General features: G+C 36.2%; 1 protein-coding gene across 2 annotated transcripts in view; it reads right to left on the bottom strand.

Moving 5' to 3' along the window:
- wdr19 (WD repeat domain 19) overlaps nucleotides 1-24133 on the bottom strand; it is a 38542-nt gene that overhangs the window by 6854 nt on the left and 7555 nt on the right. For both annotated transcript variants that reach the window (XM_073950864.1, XM_021476315.3), the window contains exons 10-29: nucleotides 22600-22670; nucleotides 22356-22528; nucleotides 20263-20377; nucleotides 20057-20163; nucleotides 19834-19956; nucleotides 19089-19238; nucleotides 18795-18942; nucleotides 15218-15425; nucleotides 14903-15062; nucleotides 11650-11760; nucleotides 11421-11530; nucleotides 9677-9734; nucleotides 9190-9336; nucleotides 8991-9073; nucleotides 8798-8881; nucleotides 6969-7115; nucleotides 6698-6822; nucleotides 2182-2291; nucleotides 1894-1962; nucleotides 437-514 (exon numbers count right to left, since the gene is read on the bottom strand). In XM_073950864.1, the coding sequence (XP_073806965.1) occupies nucleotides 437-514; nucleotides 1894-1962; nucleotides 2182-2291; nucleotides 6698-6822; nucleotides 6969-7115; nucleotides 8798-8881; nucleotides 8991-9073; nucleotides 9190-9336; nucleotides 9677-9734; nucleotides 11421-11530; nucleotides 11650-11760; nucleotides 14903-15062; nucleotides 15218-15425; nucleotides 18795-18942; nucleotides 19089-19238; nucleotides 19834-19956; nucleotides 20057-20163; nucleotides 20263-20377; nucleotides 22356-22528; nucleotides 22600-22670 (2377 nt within the window). The remainder of the gene's footprint in view (nucleotides 1-436; nucleotides 515-1893; nucleotides 1963-2181; nucleotides 2292-6697; nucleotides 6823-6968; nucleotides 7116-8797; nucleotides 8882-8990; nucleotides 9074-9189; nucleotides 9337-9676; nucleotides 9735-11420; nucleotides 11531-11649; nucleotides 11761-14902; nucleotides 15063-15217; nucleotides 15426-18794; nucleotides 18943-19088; nucleotides 19239-19833; nucleotides 19957-20056; nucleotides 20164-20262; nucleotides 20378-22355; nucleotides 22529-22599; nucleotides 22671-24133) is intronic.

Genomic DNA, 24133 nt, shown 5'->3' on the forward strand with positions numbered 1-24133 from the left:
TATTTGTCAGTACAATTACACCACTACTATAATTTTGAGGAAATCATGTTTATTCAGGCATCTTTGATGATTAAAAGTTCAATAGAACTTTACCTGTAACCTGATTTTTTTTAAAACAATGTAAAAGTTTTTTACTGACACTTCCGGCAAATTAATTGTTTACTCAGAAAAAATATTTATAGATAGTTGAAAACAAATTTAACATTTCCTTGGAAATTGTTTTTTGTTTTCAAATTCCAAATAATATATTAAACTACAAAAAAAAATATTATATATATATATATATATATATATATATATATATATATATATATATATATATATATATATATATATATATATATATATATATTACCCGATCGTCACTGTATTTTTTTATATTTGAAGCTCTCTGCTCTAATGATTTATCTATTTCATGTTTTTTTTTTTTAAATACCTTTGGCATTCCATCACTTTCCCCCATCAGATGATCAATAAGCTGGTTGGTTAAAGATTCATCCTTAGCTTCTCCAACCTATTAAAAAGACCACCATAATAGTCAACTTTCTTGCAATACAATCTACAAGATAATGCGCACATAGAAAGTTGTTTTCACAGAACAAAGCCCTTCAGTCTTATACAAAAGCCCTATGCATTGCATTGCATTATACTGCTGATAAGCATGTCAAGACTTTATTCTGCAAAAACAACCACCTAAATGTACATGATCCTGCTTAATACATGGATATTAGTACACAAAATTAAACAATTAGACACAACACATCGTAAAGCTGACAGAAATAAAAATAGCTTATTATTCTGTCATAAGAACTGAATCTTTACCAATCAGAATCAAGTTTTCTAGAAAGTTGTGTGATAAATAGACATAGTTGTCAATTTATTTTCGATTAGGGCATCAATACAGAAATTCTGGCTGATACAGATAAAATTATAATATTTAAAATAAATAATAATATCACAATTATTATTTTATATTTTTCTATAAACAAATAAATATCTGAGTAACTCATACATAAGAATGTGCATTTTAAATATTTACTATACTTCAAAATTTTAAAAGAAAAAAAACAGCATACTATAAAATATAATATACCATTCATTCATTCATTTTCTTTTCGGCTTGGTCCCTTTATTAATCTGGGGTCGCCACAGTAGACTGAACCGCCAACTTATCCAGCATATGTTTTACACAGCTGTTGCCCTTTCAGCTGCAACCCATCACTGGGAAACATCCATACACACTCATTCACACTCATATACTACAGACAATTTAGCCTACCCAATTCACCTGTACCACAAGTCTTTGGACTGTGGGGGAAACTAGTGCACTCGGAGGAACCCCACACAAACACAGGGAGAACATACAAACTCCACACAATAATGCCGACTGACCCAGCCAAGGCTCAAACCAGCGACCTTCTTGCTATGAGGTGACAGCACTACCTACTGCACCACCGCGTCACCAATATAATATACCAACATACTAAAATATACTATCAAATAGCACACTTAAACAACAACAACAACAAAAACTATTTAAAATCTGTAAATACGATGTAATATACGCCTTGGTATAAATTTTTGTTTTAAAAAATGTCTGTCTAACATTTAAGTGAAGCAAATAAGCGTGGATCAGTCAACATGACCAATATCTAGGACATAATATTGTATATTTCCCCTTCACACACTTCTTCTCAATTGTGGCTGATCTTCTTTAAAATTTGACAGAAAACAAAGATATTTGAGCAAAAACATTACAATTCTTGACCTTCTAATACCAATTAAGAGTGATATTTAAAACTCCTCAGCCCTAATATTTCAAATAAATACCGTTGTTGTATTTATAATGTGAAGTGTTAATGAGTAAATTAGTTGCTCCTCTGTTCTACTCACCGCCTCAATTGCCATCTCTATGGCCACACTGTCATCAGAGCTAGGACATTTCAAAAAGTGCTTCAGCGCCTGTGTGCGGGCAGACAGATACAAATATATTAATAAGCATTTAATGACCGAGGTAATTAGCACAGTTGGTTGAGTACAGAATCCCTCTGGAGATAATGAGCAAAGAGAGAGGGGCAGCCAAGTGTGACCAAAATATGAGCTCGCAAGACACCCATGTGTTTAGAAAGACACAAATATACTCAGGCATAAGAGGGAAGAAAAGAATAACAGTTTTAGTACCCTGCTGTACTGTCCGCACTTCTGAAAGAACTTCCCAGCCTGAAGATGATTCTTCTCCCCTTCAAAATAAAGTGCTATGCTCTGATAATCCTCTATTGTGGCCTCCGAACCTGGACACATGCGCATAGCATGATTGACATATTAAACATTTAATTACAAATTAGGATGAATTAGATGAAGTAAATAGTGTGCTGTGTGGATAAATGATATAGCCCATGTCTGTTATGCAGCAACTTTTCAACGGCATACTTTATTTTTTAAAGAAGATGGTTTTACAGGATATGGCAAAAAATAATTAGATTTTTAGACTTGTTTCTAGTCCAAATATCTAAAGCGGCAATCATTTTCTAGACAAGAAAAATATACAGTGGGGGAAATAAGTGTTAAACACATCATTTAAAAAAAAAAAAAAAAAAAAACATATTTCTAAAGGTGCTGTTGACTTGAAATGTTCACTGGATGTTGTAACGGCCAAAGAAATCCATATATGCAAAGAAAACAAAACTAATTAGTTTACAAATTAAATTAATAAACTGAAATGATAAAGAGAAAAAGTATCGAACACATGAAGAAGGAAGGTGTAGAAAAGCAGTGAAAGCCCAGACAGCAGCTTTGGAAATTCTCTCAGAAGTTATTCAGCAACCTTCTGCCCTTCATCATTGTAAATTATTATCAGCTGCTTCAGTCCAACATCAACATTACCAGGAAGATGAAGATGAAACCAGGGGGCACATTTCAGCAAGACAATGATCTAAAAACACAGCCAACGAAACTCTCAAATGGTCTCAGAGAAAGAAAATCAAGCTGTAGAATGGCTCAACCAATCACCTGACTTGAATCCAACAGAAAATACAAATTAAAGATCAGATTTGATAGACAAGACCCACAGAACCATCAAGATGTTTAAACTCTGTTGAAGTCTGTGAAAAACCGGAGCAATGCATGTGATATGTGAGAGAGGTGTCTTTAGGCTGCCATCAACAACAAAAAAACAACCTTTTATTCAAAGTATTGAATACGTTTCAGTAATTTAGTATTTTCTACTTGTGTCATTCCATTGTTATTATTACACATAACTAATGTTTCAGATTTTTTAATTCTTTTTATTTGTATGTTTATGTTTGTATAATTTGGGTTTTTACCAAAATCTGGGTCAATTTCATATTAGCAGCTCCTTTAGAATTAATATTCCCAGGGAAAAAATATGTACTTATTACTTATTTCCTCGACCGTATTGTCTTGTTTAAAAAAAAATTTAAAAAAAATAAAAACAATATGCAAATTAAGCAAATTTTTCTTTAAAACAAGTTAAATAATATGCCATGAGGTAAACAAAATAATCTTGTTTTTCCTTTTGACATAATATTATTTTATTTCCCCATTGGCAGATTATTTAGCTTGTTTTAAGATAAAACTCATTTTGACTTTATTATTTCTGAAAACAAAACAATGTTTTTGCTTGTTTAGAAAATGTTCTTGATTTAAGAGCTTTCAGATATTTAGTCTAGAAACAAGACAAAAAGTCTTTATTAGGAAAAGCATTTTATGCATTAAATTTGACTTAGGCATTTCTATAAGATGGTTTAACATATTTTTAGAAATATGCTTTGGCTAGACTTTTTATTTTTAACTTAACTGTTTGAACCATGGTAAGGAAACTGTTCACTGAACAGAAATATAAAACATTTAAAAAAGATCAGGAGACGAATTGGGAGAGTGTTGTCTTAGTAGCAATATCTATAGTATTTTCTATTAATAGTGTTAATTTGCTTTTAATGTTATATTTTCTGTTTTTAATTTAAAGGTTTTAGTTCTATTGATGTTTTGTCTATTAGTTTAAAGTATACATAAAATCAAAACTAACCATATTGTTCATACATTTCTAACCATACAATTCATCTGTGCATGTCATTAAAAACGACAAAAAAGTTTGCCCTTGTAATATTTAATTGAAATCTGAAAATGCACTACTTGTTTGTTTTCAGTTGAATTCTCAGATTATGCAAGTTTGAGGTATTGCGCGTGGTTAACATACTTAACATCCCATTGGTTGTAGTAACTTGTACGTTTTAGTAACTCTCCCTAAACCCTTTTCCTAATCTTTTTGAATGAAATGCCTACTTTACTACATCCAATCAGCTCTCAGTAAAAAAACAGCCACGCCCACTTCTTAGTTGATATTCTGTTTTTCAAGGAACTGCATCACAATACAAAAACCACTGTCACAACCTGTCTTCCTTGTGTATGTGTGTGTTTTCGTCATGTGACCTTCACCATGTGTTCCTTTGTTGTGGTTCCCGCCATGCCATTATGTTCATCACCTTCACCTTTGTTTATCCCCTGTGTGTTATCATTGTCATCATGTTTCTATGTATTTATACCCCTTAGTTTCATTCAGTATTCTCTCTCTGTTGATGTCTGCTTTCACCCCATGTTCTTCCTGTGTTCATACAAGTAAGTGATTGTTAATAAATCTGTGTGTTTTGATAATCCTGCCATCCTGTGCCTTCCGGTAGTGAACCCTGGCGTTACAACCACGCAGCTTCTGGTTCATGCGGACTTTAAGTTTTATTTTAGTTTCAGTAATTTTAGCTTTAGGTTCATTGAAAATGAGAAATATTTCTTTGGAAACTAACTGATATAAATATTATATGTTCAAGTTAATATTCAATCATTCATTCATTCATTTTCTTTTCGGCTTAGTCCCTTTATTAATCTGGGATAGCAACAGCGCAATGAACCGCCAACATATCCAGCATATGTTTTCGGCAGCTGATGCCCTTCCAGATTCAACCTATTGCTGAGAAACATATATACACACTCATTCACACAAATACACTATGGACAATTTAGCTTACCCAATTCACCTACTGTATACCGCATGTCTTTGGACTTGTGGGGGAAACTGGAGCACCCGGAGGAAACCCACGCCAACACGGAGAGAACATGCAAACTCCACAAAAGAAATGCCAACTGACCCAGTCGAGGCTCGAACCAGCAACCTTCTTGCAGTAAGTGAGGTGGATTTTATATTCTTTAAAATGTGAAGTTAATCTATATATTCAAATTGTATGTGTATAATCTGCTTGTAGACTTGCATACCATTAGAAGAATTACCATATCACAAGAAATGGATAAGTTGTATAGTCACCAGGTGTGGGTCAGGGGTTAACCTAGGTGGAAATTGAGGTCAGGGGTTAACCTAGGTGGAATTTGTGTGATATATGTAGAACTAAGACAAAAACAGATGACAGAGGTGGAATTTGGGGTCAAGGGTTAAACTAGGAGGGATCTTGTGTAATATATGGAGAACAAAGGAAAACAACGGATGTAAAAGGGTATTTAAGTAAGGCCAGAAGATGAGTGAGTTAGAATTTTTCAGACAGAGATGCTACTGGGGGTCTCCTGAAAGTTCTCCTTTGTTGTCGACAATAAAGTATATTCTTCTGATATTCATAACCTCCAGACTGAGTTTGATTTAGTAAGAGAAAAACCAAGAAAACCACTACATAAGGCGATAGCGCTACCCACTGCACCACCGTGACGCCCAAGTTAATATTCAATTTAAATATTTCTTTTGTTTTATAGTTTTACTTTAATAACCTGAGAGTTTGTTCACACAAAATAGAAAAGTGAACTCAGTACTCAGTACAATACTTTTAACCATCTTATAATAAAAAAATTCTTCCTTTGTAATTAAAATAAGGTTATAAAACAATAACAAAATGAAAAGTCATGTAGAGTACATGTGAATACCTATATATTAAATATTAATTAAAAGTATATCCCCCCAAAAAAGACAATTGGAAAAGTTTGGTTAAAGAAAGAAAAAAGTAAGTCACTTAATAATATTATCTTATTATAATCATGAAATTAAAGAGAGATCACAGTAGTTTTTAAAAAATACTTTACTATCTCTAAATGTTGCAATTTTAACATTTTATCGACACATACAGCTGAAGTCTGAATTATCAGCTCCCCTGAATTATTAGCCTCCCTCTATATTTTTCCCCCAATTTCTGTTAAACAGAAAATTTTCCAACACATTTCTAAACATAATAGATTAACATAGCTAAATTTCTAAAAACATTCTTTTATCTTTATTGATGACATAACATTTGACTACATATTTTTCAAGATACTAATATTTAGCTTAAAGTGCAATTTAAAGGCATAAATATGTAAATAAGGTAAGTTAGAGTAATTAGGCAAAACTTTGTATAAAGGTGGTTTGTTTTGATAGTTGAAAAAAATATTGCTTAAGGTGGCTAATAATATTGACCTTAAAATTAAAAAAAAATTCAAAACTGCTTTTATTCTAGCTGAAGTAAAACAAATAAGACATTTGCCAGAAGACAAAATATTATGAAACATACTGTGAAAATTTCAATCACTATTTGGGAAATATTTGAAAAAGAGGGCTAATGATTCTGACCTCAACTGTATATGAGGCAGACATGAAAAGGTACTGCGTGATAGGAATGAGCCAAGTGTGTGAAATGATGAGAGATGTCACCAATGATGTCAGCGTAGACCTCCATCTGGCCGTGCTGCTGGGCTAGCTGAAATGCTTCGTCGCTGCAACGTGACAAGACCAGGAACTGGATGGCTGATCCGTAATCACTCAAACGCAGGAAAAACCTGTGCAGCACACAAAACATTTATCACACTAACAGAACATAATAAAAGGTGTCAAGTTTTAATAATCTGGAAAAAATCACTTTCACCGGTTCAAAGATGCTATACAAGCATAAAAATATCAAATGATCATCTCCATCTTGACTGACCTGGCAACCATTTTGGCTCCTTCGATAGAATGAGTTTCTCGTACAATGCGCACGGCTTCCTCTGGGTTGTTAAGATGCTCCAGCAAGATTCGAATCACGTTGTCCCAATCTCGTGCACTTTCATAGGCCATAGCTGCCTCTTTATATCTATTCACATACATACATCCAATTTAATATGTGGCAGGCCATGAAATGATAGACTAAGTGGTTTTACAGTATTGTCCATAACACAACAATCTTATTGCAACTTTCAGAATTTCAACTAGGACTAAAAGAAATCTGCATAAACCCACACTCTCAATTTAGCAAAAGCTGCGACTGTTACGCACAATCATGCACTCTTGGTGAATAAACAGAAGATTTAACTGATTTTACTAATTCAGCTTAATAATGAATGATTAATGATTATATTATGCATGTAAATGAATAATGAACATATGACTACAACAACATATGGTTTATCGAGTTCTTGTTATTATAATTTTCCTGATAATAAAGTGTGTAATGATGCAATGACATTGTCACTGCTTAAATAACATGAAATATGTTGCATGACGTATTCTGCGTATAAAGCCACATCATCTCACAAAATATTTTTATTTTCAAACATTCAACTGAAGTTATGAAGTGAGTTTGGATAAAATGTGATGTTTCCATGTGTTTTTTCAGATGTAGCAGCATTTACAACAAATACTGTAGCTGTAAATCACTGAGAAGCTATGCAAACAGTTGTCAATACCGTAAAATAATTATCTGCGATTAAACTAATGTATATTTATATATAGCATTATGCAATATTTATGTAGCTTGTTGATGAACTATGGCTCTGTGTAATAAATACTGCACCATCTGCTGATAACAGAACTGGCTTTACTTACAAATGTGCATGAAAATCGTTTTTATTTTATTGTGCAGCCCTACAATAAACTTTTATTGTGACATAAAACAAAGTTTAGCAGAGGGATATTTGTAGAGCTGAGAAAAATAGATGCTGGTATTTTCTAAATGCATTGCTATTCTCTCTTGAATCAATTCTGAGTTTAGTGTTTAACAGTAGAAGGTGTTGTATGATTTACAAACAGTCGATCTCTACTTGCATCCAATTCCTTACACATACCACTTGAATCTAAAATAATAAAGTTAGGAAAGGGTTAAGTCCGAAAAGTCCAAACTGCTGCCCCATGGTAACCTTTGATTTGACCCTCTATTTAACTTCGGCCCACCACCCTCAATCAAGTCTGGTTTTTGGCCCTTAATATAAAAAAGTTTGGGTACACCTGGTTTAAGTGATTTGCAAGTGTTCATAGTGAACTGTTTTTACATTAATCTTGTGACATAAAAAACAACTTATGTGATTCAACCTAATGCTCAAGTGCTCTTCCTCATGAGCGTTTGAGTGCAAGGTTAAAACTAGCCTAGAGCACCATCTGCTGGTAAACACTAAAATCAGAATTGATTCAAGAGACATTAGCGATGCATTTATAAAATCTCAGAATCGATGCAGAATTGATTTCTCGACACAGCTCTAGTTAAATGCATGTGCCCATGGTGTATTGCTTTTATGAAGCCACCAGGGCCCATCATTGCTGCTTGCAACTTGATATTTTGCTTCTGTTATTTTACTTTTGTCCTTTATTAAGTAGTTTTAACACAATCTTCATTTGTGCAGTTCCATAGCAAAACTAGGTGACTTAAAATGGTCATGTGCAACATGAAACATGGATACATTGTTAAAAATATGGAAAATACTGGAAAACTTTTTTAGCTAAAAATATTACTGAAATATTATGAAGTGACTTCTAAGTTTTTGAAACATATTTGCTACATACTTTCCATCAGCTTCTTTTGCCTTAGCGTACTGAAGGTGAATCTTTGGGGAAGTCACATGGGGCAAGAGCTCTCCCACCTTTGCCCTGAAGATGAAAGGGTTAATCCTTATAATTTACAAAATTACTGTTATTTACAAGCTTGTTTGTATGTAAAATATACACAATTGTCACTGTTACTATAATGTTGTTTTACCAGTTTTTACAGCGTATGTAGACAGAGGCAGCTTTGTCATAGTACTGGCCTTTCTCATACAGCTGAGCTGCTTCTGAGTATTGCTGCACACAAACACATTTACCCAACTTTGAAACAAGCTTGGAGCTCTTTAACAGAGCAAATAGAAGTAGTTTGTTTGTTAATGAACACACACACACACACACACACGCACACACACCTTCATGCTCTCCAGGATGGCTCCGCAGTCTTTTTTCAGAGCTTTACTGGGGTGTTTGATGGCCTGGTTTGCTCCTCTACGAATGTCACCCATTCGAATAGACATACGAGCCACTCCTGCCAGACAGCTCTCATCATGATCCTGAAACTACAAACACTCATATGATCAAAATCTGCTATTTATGATCATGGTTCAAGATTTCCATATCATGTCAGAGGACCTGTTTTGTCTAATTTCTCACTAATCAGTCATAATAGCATAATAATAAGAATACTGTACATCATTTATTTTTGCTTGCATTATTATTATTATTTGTCATGCATTTTTGTGTGGAAATGTGCAGCATGCAAATACTCTATTTTCTCATTTCACCCTGGTTAGGCAGTTTGATGACTTGTAAATGTGTAAACAATAAACAAAATGCCAACACATGTATTAAATTTTCTTCAAAATTGTTGGTAATTTAACAAATACATAGACAATTTACCTTGTTGTTTCCTGTTGTTCCTTTCTCATAGTGAGCCAATGCATTCACATAATCTCCACTAGATGGAGACACAACAACATATGTTTTATTAAGAGTAATTGAGTGCTGCAGGTCACTTTTTTTACTTTTATGTAACCCAAAATTTAGAAACAAATTTGTGATTTATTGTCCTGGAGTGAATATTTTTTACATTGTCTTTTACTAAAATGCCTGAAATAAATTATAAACACAAGTTCAAGATATTTTCATACTTTACAGCATAAAATATATCACACAACCTTGTTAATTAAAAAAACTATTACTACTTGCCATGTAAAATGCAGTTACTATCATGCTTAATGGTACTATAGAGGTTTTGGGGGACAATAAACATCATCGTCACACAGAACAGGAAAACATACTGTATCAACTCAATGATGTTCTTTGTTGCCACTAGCACATTGTGTTTGTAAATTGTAGGGTGTTTTTTATATGACTGAAGGATTTGATGGAAAAATCATGGTGTAGACAAGGACACTGGACAATTTGTATTGTATAATGTTTAATCTTGTATACCAGAGGTGTCCAGACTCGGTCCTAGAGGGACGCTGTCCTGCAAAGTTTGGTTCCAACCCCAATCATACACACCAGGGCTAGCTTAACAAGCTCTTACTCTCGCTGCTTCCCAATTCACATACTTATACTATGCCCTAAAATATGAACTTTTTTGTAAAGGAAACTATATACTTTTGAGAGTGTAACAGAAGAGTGTACAAGCTTTGCGACATACTACTTTCTTGTTAACAGATTGTTGTGTTGCTTAGTAATGAGCCCTGTCAGTAATCCACATATCATCTACATTTTTTTCATATTTAATTTCCAACCTTATTGGAAAAACAGCAGCAGCAGGATAATCTCCCAATCGCAAATCTTTCATCCAGAGAAATCTCCTCAGGTCTTTAGACGTTAATGTCCAAACACGTCTTTATACAAGTTCAGTATTGTTGTTGCAGATGAAATATAACACAGCAAACGTCATTTGAATATTTGTATTAACTATCATTCAAACATCTTTCCCAAAGTCTCTCGGTTGGTCTTGGTTGGTCTCGCACGTCCATCATGTTTGTGGTATATTTTACATTTTCCTCTGTGTTTTTAGTTCTAATCAAACCCACGTCCAACACACAATGTACTGTTGGCAATATCAGCAGTTAGAGTATGGACGGTTCTACACTTTAAATTTTTACCGGAAATAGTAAACCATCCAGGAACATTTGGCATACTTTTTTCAACATACTACGATTTGGCACATACTAATTCTATTTTCATACTTTTTAGGACAGAAAGTATGTGAATTGGGGACGCAGCATCTTAGTTCTCAAACTAGGCTTTATAGGAGCATCCATGCAGGTGTGTTTAGGCAACTTGGAGCTAAAATCTGCAGGACACCAGCCCTCCAGGATCGAGTTTGGACAACCCTAGTATACAGTTTTATAATATGACACCAGCAGACTGTTATTTTGGCCTTCAAAACTGAAGATTTTTTTAACTATGAGATGAGAATTATCTTGGTCACATAGCTTATTATCTGTTATAATACAAAATAAAAATCCTATTTTTCTCATTTACAGTATGCTGCAGCACTCTATAAAACTGTATGTGCTTTCATACGCCATCATCTAGCACAAAAAAACATACAGCATCACTTATAATAAAGTATTTGTACAGATTATTATAATTTAGTAAATGAAATTAGCTGACTTACACAAACTCCAGTTGTATTGCATATTCTTTAGAAATGAATGGGATCTCATCTGGGTCCAGTCTTTTAGCCAGCTGCAATGCACTGTCCCAATGCTGCAGATCCCTTCTCATCTACAAACACAACAGCAGCAGCAGTAGTCAAAGTGACTTGGAAAGTTTGAACTCATTCATATGCGTAGCTGCAAACTTTTAAACACTCATGTATGTGTGTGTTTGCATGCCTAATTTACCTCTAGGGCCGCCATAGGATATGAAGATGTTAGATAGAGGTCCTGGGCTCGGTTGTAGTCATTGCAGAACATGGCCAAATGACCCGCCAGCAAATTTTGATCCTCTATTCCCTACAGACACAGTTGAGACAAACAGTTAAGAGCATAAAGAGTTCTGTCAATTGCTGTACAATTTTGTTGTTTCCTAAGTTGGATTTACACACATTATATCTTCATTCATTCATTTTCCTTCAGCTTAGTCCCTTATTTATGAGGGGTCACCTCAGTGGAATGAACCACCAACTATTCCTGCATATGTTTTACACAGCTGATGCCCTTCCTTTTCACTCTTAACAAAGCTGTTCCTTAAGCGAAAGGCAACCCTGACATTGATTTAAATTATCATAAATACACACAGATAAAGTTTGTATTAATACCTTTTTCTTAAATATAAAAAGTTTTTTCATTATTTTTAAATTATGTTATTTGAAATTTTTTTTATAATCAAAAAATTGACTGCTCTGTCAAGCACCTTGGGTTTCTATTACAACATAATTTTTTGCATTATGGATAACATGCAATTCTTCTATTTTAAATATTATGATGAGCCTCAGCTCAGTTGGCGTTTCTGTGTGGAGTTTGCCAGGGCCGTGCAGAGACCATCCAAAGGGCATGTGCAGGAGAAATTTTTTGAAGAGGGGGGGGGGGGTTGCGCGCGTTCTGAAGACCAGGGGGGGGGGGGGGGGGTGTTGTTGTTGTTGCGCGCATTCTGAAGAGCGGGGGGGGGGGGGGGGGGGTGTTGTTGTTGCGCGCGTTCTGAAGAGCGGTGTTGTCGCGCGCCTACTGAAGGGCGGGACCGAGGGTGTGCCGCGTCGCGGGGGCACTTTTGATCATTTTGGAAGGGCACTTTCTATCCAAGACTAAAAAGGGCATGTGCACTGCACAGGTTGAGCCCTATGTGTGCACGTGCCTGGAGTTTGCATGTTCTACCTGCTTTCGCTTGGGTTTTCTCCTGGTGCTCCGGTTTCCCCCACAGTCCAAAGACGTGCGGTACAGGTGAATTGGGAAGGCTAAATTGTCTGTAGTGCGTGAATGTGTGTGTGAATGTTTCCCAGTGATGGGTTGCGGCTCGAAAGGCATCCGCTGCATAAAAACTTGCTGGATAAGTTGGCGGTTCATTCCGCTGTGGCGACCCCGGATTAATAAAGGGACTAAGCAGACAAGAAAATGATTAAATGAATAAATATTATGATGCCCAATTTTTGTAATCGGTAGCACCATAACAAGCAAATTGTTAAATATATAACTGCAATAGCAAATGTTATATCAAGTAGTTCTGGTGAAACTAAAGACTGCTTTCATCTAAATCAAAATAATCAGTTTTGCTCAAATGTATGTCGTCTTTAGTTTCCAGAACATCATGATATAACATACTGTTTAAAAAGTGACGCTGTCAAAAAGACCAATTTATACTTCTGCATTGAGGGTAAGCAATAGGTCTGAAGGTCTCACAAGCTATGTTTCCATCCAAAAATGCTAATTACTTTATGTACAAAACTGGATTATTGCATAAAAGATGTGCGAATAAAGCAGCGTTTTCATCCAATGAGTCAAAGTGAACAAAATAGTCACTTCCTGATTAACTGGCGCCAAATATCAACAATAAAAACTGAATTTGTTGCGGTAGAAGAAGCTGCATGAATCTTTTCTTCCTTTAATAAATGACTTGTGCCTCAGAAGGCAATCCTGACACGCAGTGAACACTTGGTGGCGTTTGAAGGGGTGAGACGTGGAGCACAGACACTCTTGATTCTGGAGATCGTTAATAATATAATACCACTAATACTAAAGTGGTTAAGGTGTTTTAGAATGACCAAAACAACACTTCAGATGGTTTACAATGTGCTTAGACTGCTGGTTTGTCCAGTCGTGCACATTTTTATCATCACATGATCTCTTATAACAAAATCACAAGACCTTTTTTAATGCGCATACTGGAATTTGTTCAGTAAACGTGTATCCATTGTATTTTAAGTGCATCTACGTTTATCCTACTTAGTCAAGTGCATATGTTTTTTATGCGCATTTTCAAAATTTATGCGTATCTTGACATTTCCATCAACCGTTTTGAAAATGTGGATGGAAACGTAGGTATAGCCGCATATCCTTTACCTTACCCTGACATGGACCCTGACAAATACCCTACAAAAAGTGTAACTAAATGACACAATGAAGCAGAGCACAATATCGGTGATTGCTTGTTTTAGTAGCAGTGATGAGTTTGGCTGTGGTCAAGAGTTGTGGAAGAGGAGCGAGGTCGGTCGGACAAGTGTTAAACAATGAGTATGTTTACATAGACATGTAAACAGTACAGACATGTAAACACAACAATCAAACTAATACTGTCATGTAGGATTTTTGCCGCATTTTGCGATGAAAATAAGGACTACAAACACCTGGATCACAAAATGGTAAGGGTTTTTCCCATATGGTGTGTGGTATCAAATTCCAGTAAAACAACACTTTTCTAGCAGTTCATACTCGCATCCAATATCTTGTTTGTCACAGGGGCATGTATGAAATGTTCCTGAATAAACGTGAAAGTGCCAAACTGCAGTTAAAGTCAACAAACTATAAATGAATCACTCGAAATTACATGAAACTCTGGAGGAAATGAGTAATGTTCGGTGATGCAATGACGTTAATTGAATTATGTACTACAACATGTAAAACAGCATAAGAAAAGAGCATTCAAAAAGCAACTCATGTAAACCCCTTAATCATATTATTGTCTTATTCAGATTAAGGCAAATAATTTGATTACTGATGTCCATGTAAACATAGTCACTGTTGAATCGTGTGGAGGAGCTCCAGATTAATACTTTTGTTTTGTGTTTATCTTATGATTAAAGTTGTTGAACTTTCTCTAGTTTTATTTCTTGAATAAATTTGAGTAACAGATAAACTAGCATTGCACAAATTTCCGGTGTAAACTCAAAACACCACACAGTGGAACATAAAAACCCCACTGCCTACTAGTTTTTCCAGAAGTGTTGTTGCCAGATATTCACAATGGTGTCAGCTATGTGCAATGTGTGTGCCATGCAGAATGGCGATCACTTGATGCGGAAGTATAAATCAGATTAATGGCCCCATTTAGACCTGCTATAAAGATTTTCATCAGTCTAACTGATTGGACTGCTTTAACTGCATGTTAATTACAGGTGGAAATAGGGCCAAGTTTTTCAGAGCTAGTGACGTGATTTGTTCAAACCTTAATGTCCTCTAGAGACATGACCATGCCAACATTTCCCATCATGCGATACACTCTGATGGCCAGTTCCACCTCCATGTGGTGCAGACAAGCCCTGCCCAGCTCACCCCACGCCTCACTGCTGTTCAGAGCTTTACAGATACTCCACGCATCTGAAAACCTGCACACACACAGAAGCATAATAAACATTGATGAAGAAATCAAGAGAAACTGGCTGATATAATTGCTACTATTTACATTCAACAACCAAGCTACTAGAAGCATTTAGTTTTTTTTATTATTTGATGTTTTGCAGTTAATGTAGAATGAAAATACCGTTTCAGCATGACAGCCTGCTGCAGAAATGACTGGAGTTTGTCTTTGCTGGATTCACTGTGTTGGTTGTTAAGGAAGGCATGTGTGTTCAGAACCACGCTGTTGATTTTCCCACTCTGGGTCTGACATGTCAGCTCGCCGTTATGCAACAGCAAGGGCTTATGGGAAAAAGGCAATTTGGTGCCTCCAACTAGAATCACTTTCGAACCTTTAAAAAAAAACACACACAAGAGCACACAAGTAAACTAAAATTCAATAGCAGTAAAGTTATAAATAAATAAACCAAGTATATTGTGATAAAAAAAGATGTAACACCACTATCCAGATATGCATATTTAATTTGGATTATTTGACAATTTGAGGCTCTTCCTAAGGCACTGTCTCCGCCATCGCCATATCGAAAAATAAAGGATAACAATAATGATTAAAGCAATGATGAAAGGGACCTCGCACTCAGGCTCACCACCGCCCGGTGGCCTTAGGATGACAGACAACAGTGGACAATACTAATTTTTGCTCATAAATATAAAAAAAACAAAGAAAAAAAAATCTATCATTTAAGCCAAACTTTCTTCTAAATATAAAAAACTGAAAAAAAAAATCTACGATTTAAGCCAAACTTTCTTCTTAATATGATTTAAGCCAAACTTTCTTCTGTCAGCAGGTGGCGCAATGACTGTAACTGTGTAGTGGCATCAAGTGTGCCGCAAGCCTACGTTTGAGTGAAGGTTTCGGCCGTTAGATCGCCCCCTGGGGGCTGGCTGCAGTACAAGTCATAAAGTACCTCCTCCGTGTTAATGAAGGAGACTTGAGCCCAAATAAAAAAAAATATTACACTTGCAATAAAATGTCCCGAAAGATAGTTCTGGTCGATTAAGGCACTGGTTATTGTGCTGAAATAGGTGCAGATCTTCATTTTTGTAAACAGTTTGTTTTTAGCAGTAATTTAATGCTGGGCGTGTCATCGTGATTGACAGCTGTGATTGACAGTTTCTCAAAGCGCGGCGTCTGAGCTTCGGCAGGAGACTGAAGTAGACTGAAATGTTATTATTCGATTTCTGTGTTATTTTACCATGACAAAATGAGTTCAGCAGTAAACTATAGTTTCTGACATACATGATCCTGGTGGAACACTGTTTATTCGCTAAGTTCAGGGCTTTTTTCGGGCTTTATTAGTTTGCTGATACACGCCTAGCCACCCAGATAGCAAAACACAGTTCCGGCTAGATTCTCGCCTGCTGGAGACTTATCTCTTAGAGCTCAGACTGACTAATGATACCTCTGCTGCACCTACTCCGGATGCCTGGACTCACTACCCAATTCCAGCCCGAGTCAATCGAGCCAGATGCGGCGGCCGAGCGAGCAGGCGCTGCCGCATGCGAGCCGGAATCAGCCCGCGACGCCGCAAGTAGGTTATGCGCTGCGGCCTGGAGCTGGCGCGATTGAATATATAAAACCCTCATATTTGTTAACGTTATTACATCCATTTGTGTTGATATGACAGCAAACGCATGCTGAGAAGTTCGGGGGGCGTAGTTGATTTTACATAAAGCGTTTGATTGGAAGCTCGACTCTACTCATTTTCGCGGCTCCTCCTCTGGCTCCATCAGACAATCCTTCTGCGCATGTCTGGCTCCAATTTCAGCAGTCTTTTGCGACAGTTTGTGCCCGTCAAGCAGGCGTTTTGCCCTCAAGGCGTTCAATGGGAAAAAGGGCTGTCGCGTCGTCCATATTTTTTACAGTCATTGAGTGGCATGCAGATGTCTTCAGGAGAGGAATTTCATCAAACGTGACTTTTCAGGCAGATATGACATTGTGTGGCTGAGTTAGAAGTACTTTCTCTTCCATGGGCGAAACAATGAACGTTGTCATTCCGCCACGGACACGCCCTTCTAGGACAACTCTCAATTACAATTTGACTTCACAAAGTTCTTTGGATTGGACAAACAGAACTTGGATTAGATCTGATAAAATTTCTAGGAGCAGTTTGCTACAGTATAAAACATGTCACTTCCTGTTGCCAGCGGATGGCGCTATGACTGTAATTGAATATTGACAGATCAGACAATGCGTGCTTAAGTTATAACAAATTCCTGTTTCATGGCAAAACATTTCTTCCAAGAAAACTCAAGACCTTCGCAATTTAACGGCAAGGTCTTTAGATAACCATACCCAATTTTGGTGTTGATCTATTAAAATCCCTTGGAATTGTTAGTTAAAGTACAACTTTACAAGTACAAGTACAACTTTTTTGGCAGAGAAAGTTAAACATATCGGGCCTCCTGTTGGGTTTCAGATTTCGCTCCTAAAGACTTTTTTGTAGGTATTGACATGTTGTGTGCCAATTTTGATATGTGTGAAACGTAGCATGTATAAAGTAGTTGAGCACTGTTGAGCCATTTTTCCACTCTAAAACAGTTTTCACCACTTCTGGTGTGTGCAAAGTTTTATGAGTTTTCAAGCATGTTTAGAGCATCAAAAATGTGTTTAATTTTTGCGAAGAAGAAAAATAAACAGCAATTCCAATAAGTCCTCACACCACCATCCCGGTGTCCCTAATAATTATGATGGTACCCTGGTTAGTTTAAGTATGTTATGTATAAACAAATATGACATAAAAAACAAAAAAAAGTCACAAAATAAGTGGTGGTAGTCCCTGTCTTAGGTGATTCACTAAATCATTTGTTCAAATGATCCGTTAAAAATAGCAGAATCATTAATTACCGAGGCAGCCACATGTCTCTATTAAGAGATCAGTGAATCATCAACCCAAACATCTGAGATGCACAAATATTCTGCTCCAGCTTTGTTTGGAACTTTTTGTTTAGGGGAAACAGAAAAAAAAGATTTTTGTCTAAAATGTATTTCACCAATATTAACTTATTTGTTTAACTGCTGTACTTAAAAATAATTATAATAAAACTTTTCCAGTCGCAATCACTCTAAAAATCGACCAATTTTTTTTTAAGGTAAAATTACTTCTTTATTAATTTTTATATTTAAAAAATCATTTCATGGCATTTTTTGCTTTCCTAACCTGAACCATAGGGTCATTTTGTTTATTTTTTGCATAGCCAGTAGCAAACTTAATAATGGCAGCTTGCATAGTTTCAAAACTACTTTGATAATATTGTAGATGATTAAAAAGATAACTCATTCATTTATTTATTTATTCATTTTCCTTGAGCTTAGTCCTTATTCATTAGGTCCTTAGTCCTTTATTCCACCACAGTGGATGGAACCACCAACTATTCAAGCATACGTTTTACGCACCGGATGCCCTTCCAGCCGCATCCCAGTACTGGGAAATACACTCTCGCATTCACCCACACACACTTATCCACTATGGCCAATTTAGTTCATCCAATTCATCCACAGTATAGCACATGTGTTTGGATTGTGGGGGAAACCTGAGCACCCGGAGAACATGCAAACTCCACACAGAAATGCCAACCGGCCCAGCCGAGACTCGAACCAGCGACCTTCTTGCTGTGAAGCGACAGTGCTTAACCAATGAGCCACCCGACACTAATTTTATTACTTATTTATAATAAAACATTTACTCATATATTTTTACCTTGTATAGTGTCTTTGTGGAAGGCATACGTATAGACTTTGTCTTCTTCATAGGCTACAAACACACCCTTACTGCTGATCCAGTTTTCCCACAACACCCCTTTAATAGCAGGAGAAAAGTCTGGGATCTCAAACACTGAGTCATTCACCTATAAGGAAAAAAAAATTAATTCATGTCACATCCTCTTTTTTTTAAATTCTACATACCAAATTAGGTCATGCACATCTTACATGACATGATGACAGGTAAACAATGTTTCTTGTAAGAGTGGAAATTTAGTTTGTTTGTGTTTACCGGGCAGTATAGGAAGCCGTCACTTTTTTCATCGATAAAAACAAGACGTGTTCCATTGGGGTCTGGAAAGACTTTGCGTACACCCACTGTGTGTCGATACTCAGTCACACTCTGCCAATCTTCGAAATAGAAACACTGAATCAACCCGGTCTGTAGAACCAAAGAATGATACATTTAAGTGATCTGGTACAAGAGAGGCCAGGTTATTATTCAGAATCAGAATGAGTTTTATTAAAAAAAATAATAATAATAATAAAAAGATTTTTCTTCTCTTCATTTGGAAGTCGCTTGGGAAGAAGAATTAACTAAATTAATTAACAATTTCTATTAATTAAATATTAATATAATACTGTATATTAACCATAGTGATTTAATTATGACAGCAAAATGCCCATTAGATGTGTCCTGCAGAATTTATTGGAAAACAGTAGATCATCTGAGAGATTTTCATCTACTGCACGGATGTAAAGCTCAGTTCCTGAGGTCCTGCACAGTTTAGTTCAGACTCTGCTCAACATACCAACCTATAGGTTTTAAACAAGGCTGAAGCACTCAATTATTTTGATCAGGTGTGTTTAATAGGGTCAAAGCGAAACTCTGCAGAGCTGCGATTCTTGATGAACAGGAGATTGGCACCTGTGATCTACTGCTTTACAAATTTAGCATATTCTGACATTCCACACATATACAGTAATTAAATTCACCTCAACTATTTGTATAATAAAAGTAAATGCATATAACTTACATCAGTCCCATAATAGAGAAAATCAGAGGTGAGAGCATGACTGAGGATTCTGTATTTCTGATCGGGTTCTGGAAAAAGTTTGGTCTGTCTGTCCTCTTGAACAACCTGCTCATCTCCATCAATCTTTCATAAATACAAAGATACACAGATTAGATCAAAAAGTATAAAAAGCTGACAATATATTTTTGAAATGTTGCCTTCTTATTATCACTTATCTTCTTACCACATGCAACTGAAGTTTCCCCTCAAACAGAGCAGCAGCATAGTCACAGTTCAGACACATACTGGCCACTGTCCCTAAATACTCAGTGTCCTTTACACGCTCCACACCTGAAACAAAAGCAGTCACACTTGAGCACAGAAAGTCACTACATGGAAGAATACTTTCTTTTTCCTCTGTAATGCAAATTCATAGTTCTCCTTACTCACCGCTATCTCCTAATGCATAAAACCACGCTCTGTTATTCATGCCCACAGCTACATGATATGGTCCCACAGCTATAAAACTGGGTTCCACCTCAACTGCAACTGGAACAGGGGATTCCTAAAAAAAAAAGGTAAAATGGCGCCAAGAAATTACATTTTTAAATATTCTGGGGAATTATGGCTAGATATTTAAATATTATGGCTATATATAAAAAAGCTAAAGTTGCAATTTTTTTTTTTTTGTTGCTATATTTACTGTAACTACAAAACTACTTCACAAGAGCACTTTTGGAAAGAATGTGTTATTATAGAATGATTAGGGTGACTTTGCAGGGGAGCGCATCTGCATAAAATATAATACAAATAATTATAAATATGGATATAAATAAAAAGCCAATTTATAAATAAAATTAACAGTGCTTTGTTTTCTGGGGAGTCCTAACAGTATATGAATACTCAACTAAAAACACTGAATAGTCTTCACTGTATAAAAAATATTTAATCTTTGTTAAAACGTTAAACGCTATTGTTTCTTATGCCTGAACTCACCTAAAATGTTTATGCCATAACAGGCCTTAAAAGTACATATGAAATCAAAACCAACTACACTCACTGACCACTTTATTAGCTACACCTTACTAGCACCGGGCTGGACCCCCTTTTCCTTTGTGGCATAGATTCAACAGGGTACTGGAAATAGTCTTTAGAGATTTTGGTCCATATTGACATGTTTGCATCAAGTAACTGCTGCAGATTTTGTCGGCTGCACATCCAGGTGTTTTATTGGATTTAGATCCGGTGACTGTGGAGGCCAGAAGATGGGTACACTGTGGTCATAAAGTGATGGACATGGTCAGCAACAACATAAGGTAGGCTGTGGTGTTGACACGATGCTTAATTGGTACTAATGGGCACAGAGTGTGCCAAGAAAAAATCCCCAGCACCATTACACCACCACCACTAGCCTGAACCGTTGATACAAGGTAGGATAGATCCATGCTTTCATGTTGTTGATGCCAAATTCTGACCCTACCATCCAAATGTCACAGCAGAAATCGAGACTCATCAGACCAGGCAACGTTTTTCCAATCTTCTATTGTCCAATTTTGGTGAGCCTGTGTGAATTGTAGCTTTAGCTTCCTGTTCTTAGCTGACAGGAGTGGCACCCAGTGTGGCCTTCAGCTGCTGTAGCCCATCCACCTTAAGGTTGGACATGTTGTGCATTCAGAGATGCTTATTCTGCCTACCTTGGTTGTAACTGGCCATTCAGTTGTCTGGTCATTCTCCTCTCAGTAAACCCTAGAGATGGTTGGGCGTGAAAATCCCAGTAGATCAGCATTTTCTGAAATACTCAGAGCAGCCTGTCTGGCATCATCAACTTTGCCACGTTTAAAGTCACTTAAATGACCTTTCTTCCCCATTCTGATGCTCGGTTTGAACTGCAGCAGATCATCTTGACCATGTCTACATGCCTAAATGCATTGAGTTGCTGCTATGTGATTGGCTGATTATAAATTTGGGTTAATGAGCGGTTGAAAAGGTGTACCTTATGAAGTGGCCAGTGAGTGTAAATTGATTTTGTTAGCTCACATTGCTAGTTTTGTGTTGAACAATTCATCTGTGCATGTCATCAAGTAAAACAAATTAGTTTGACCTTTCACAGATTATGTCTGTCTGAGGCATTGGGCGTGGTTAACATACTTAACCACACCCCTCCAACTGTCAGTTTTGACAGCCCCGTGACAACAAACAGAAATAGTGAGGAGGAGGAGGAGGTGTGTGTTAGGGGTAGTAACTCTCCTAACACCCTTTTCTCGACCTTTCTGAATGAAATGCCTACTCCATTATATCCAATCAGCTCACAGTAAAAAAAAAAAACAAGCCACACCCACTGTTTTCTCATTTAATATTCTGTTTCTCTAGGAACTGCGTCACAATACAGAAAAAAATAAACAGTCACATCTGTAATTTGAAAGTCATATAAGTCATATAAGTGTAATTTGCCATCATCACTGTGAGAAAGCAATGATTTTTATTCTTTAAACTAAGATTATTTAATTTTTACTGAAGCATACAAATCTGTGTCATCCTCTTACCCCTTCCACTGGATTAGCGACTGTAACCTCCAGCAGGGATGTAAGATAGGCAATTCTAGTGCCACTGCTGTCTCCCAGTATAGGCAGCTTGGTGAGAAAGACATGCAAAGTGCCCTGCTGAGACGACACGGCTAACAGCTGCCCGTCATCAGTCCAACACATCTGATCAAGGCCTGAGAAAGACACCAGAGAACTAAGAATTGCTATTTACAGTGCACTAACACGCACCAAAATGATTTAATACCTTTGGTCTCCTCATCCAGAGTGACTATAGCATACATCTCCTTCAGATCAGTCAGGTCATGTATCTTGATACTGACAGACAAACACAACAGTGTTATCTCCAAACATATGTTTTTACGGTGGTGAATGAAACTGTCATAAATGAATTGGAAAGCAGTGGAGCGTTGGTCTGAAATAGGCAGGCCTGAGGATGATGTAACTTTAAGAGTATACAATATGTTACCCTAAACCACAATAGTTGTACAATAGCCAAAAATACACTGCCAGGGTATTCAATCATCGATTCAATTTATTTCATTTTTACTTCTACAGTGCATCTTGCAATTGTAGATTGTGTGAAAGCAGCTTGAAAAGCCACAATATTTCAAATTGTCTAACATTCTAGTAATTCAGGCAGGCAGGAGAGTAATGTAGAATGCTGGTGTAATTCTAGTACATTAAAACGGCTTCGGTTCAGTTTAGGAAAAAACGTGCTTTGAAAGGCTGAAAATCATCTTATGCATTTGTTGTTATTAGAAAGTATGTCTTTTCTATCAAACAAGTAAAAAAAAAACATATAAGAAGTGCTTATGGGTTCAGGCATGTAAGCTGATATCTATGTATTTTGGGGTCTGCTGAGTTGATCACATGGTCTAGGAAAAGACAAAAAAAGATTGTATTTTTTCTTCTTGAGCTCTGGGTCTTTCTCAGGGCTCTGCTCTTCCCTGTCTCTATTAGGTAGCATTTTACATTTAAGATGTGGACAATTAATATTATTGGTGTAATCATTTTATACATTTATTTTGTAACTAATACCACTGTACTGACAACTAAATATAGTTTTAAACCATTTAATTTTTAAGTATGCTGTGAATTACTTTTGATTTAACATTAATACTTAATTGATCCATATTGCAATACATTATAGTCACAAGAGCAATGCTCTACCACATATTTAGCTGCTCTAACTGCACTTATTTTCCATTGTTGGTTTAAGATTGCAGAAGGTGGTTTTAAGAAATGTACATTTTTATTTTCACCTTCATGCTGATAATCTTTCTTTAGTCTTTCAGCAATATTACAGTGCAAATCACTGCAGTAGTTACCGCCTTCCAACTTAACCCTAGTTTATTGTCATTCTAAACATCATCCTGGGTAAAACACCTATAAACCTACATGGTGATATTTTTTTATAACTGACAAGATGCTAAGTTCTGTCTATAACGATTGCCTGCTGTTTGTCCAGTTAGTGACAATGACAGCAAATATGTGAATGAGAACATTAACCCAGAGTTAAGGAATCCACAGTGTGAAACCAATGTTTTTTAATGAATACCCAGGATTATACATTAAACATTATACAACCCCAGGTATAGGATGAGTAGTGTGAAATGTGATTACAGATAACCCTAGATTGCATTTTCATTCAGGGTTTATGATAACCCAGGGTTAATAATTTCAAGTAAATTTCAAGAGTGAAAAGCCCTTGTATGGATCAAAGTGACAGATGTTTTATTTATGCTCAAAATCATTAGAATATTAATATTCTAATCGTT

This window comes from Danio rerio, chromosome 1 (assembly GCF_049306965.1).
Source record: "Danio rerio strain Tuebingen ecotype United States chromosome 1, GRCz12tu, whole genome shotgun sequence".
NCBI classification, from domain to species: Eukaryota; Metazoa; Chordata; class Actinopteri; order Cypriniformes; family Danionidae; genus Danio; species Danio rerio.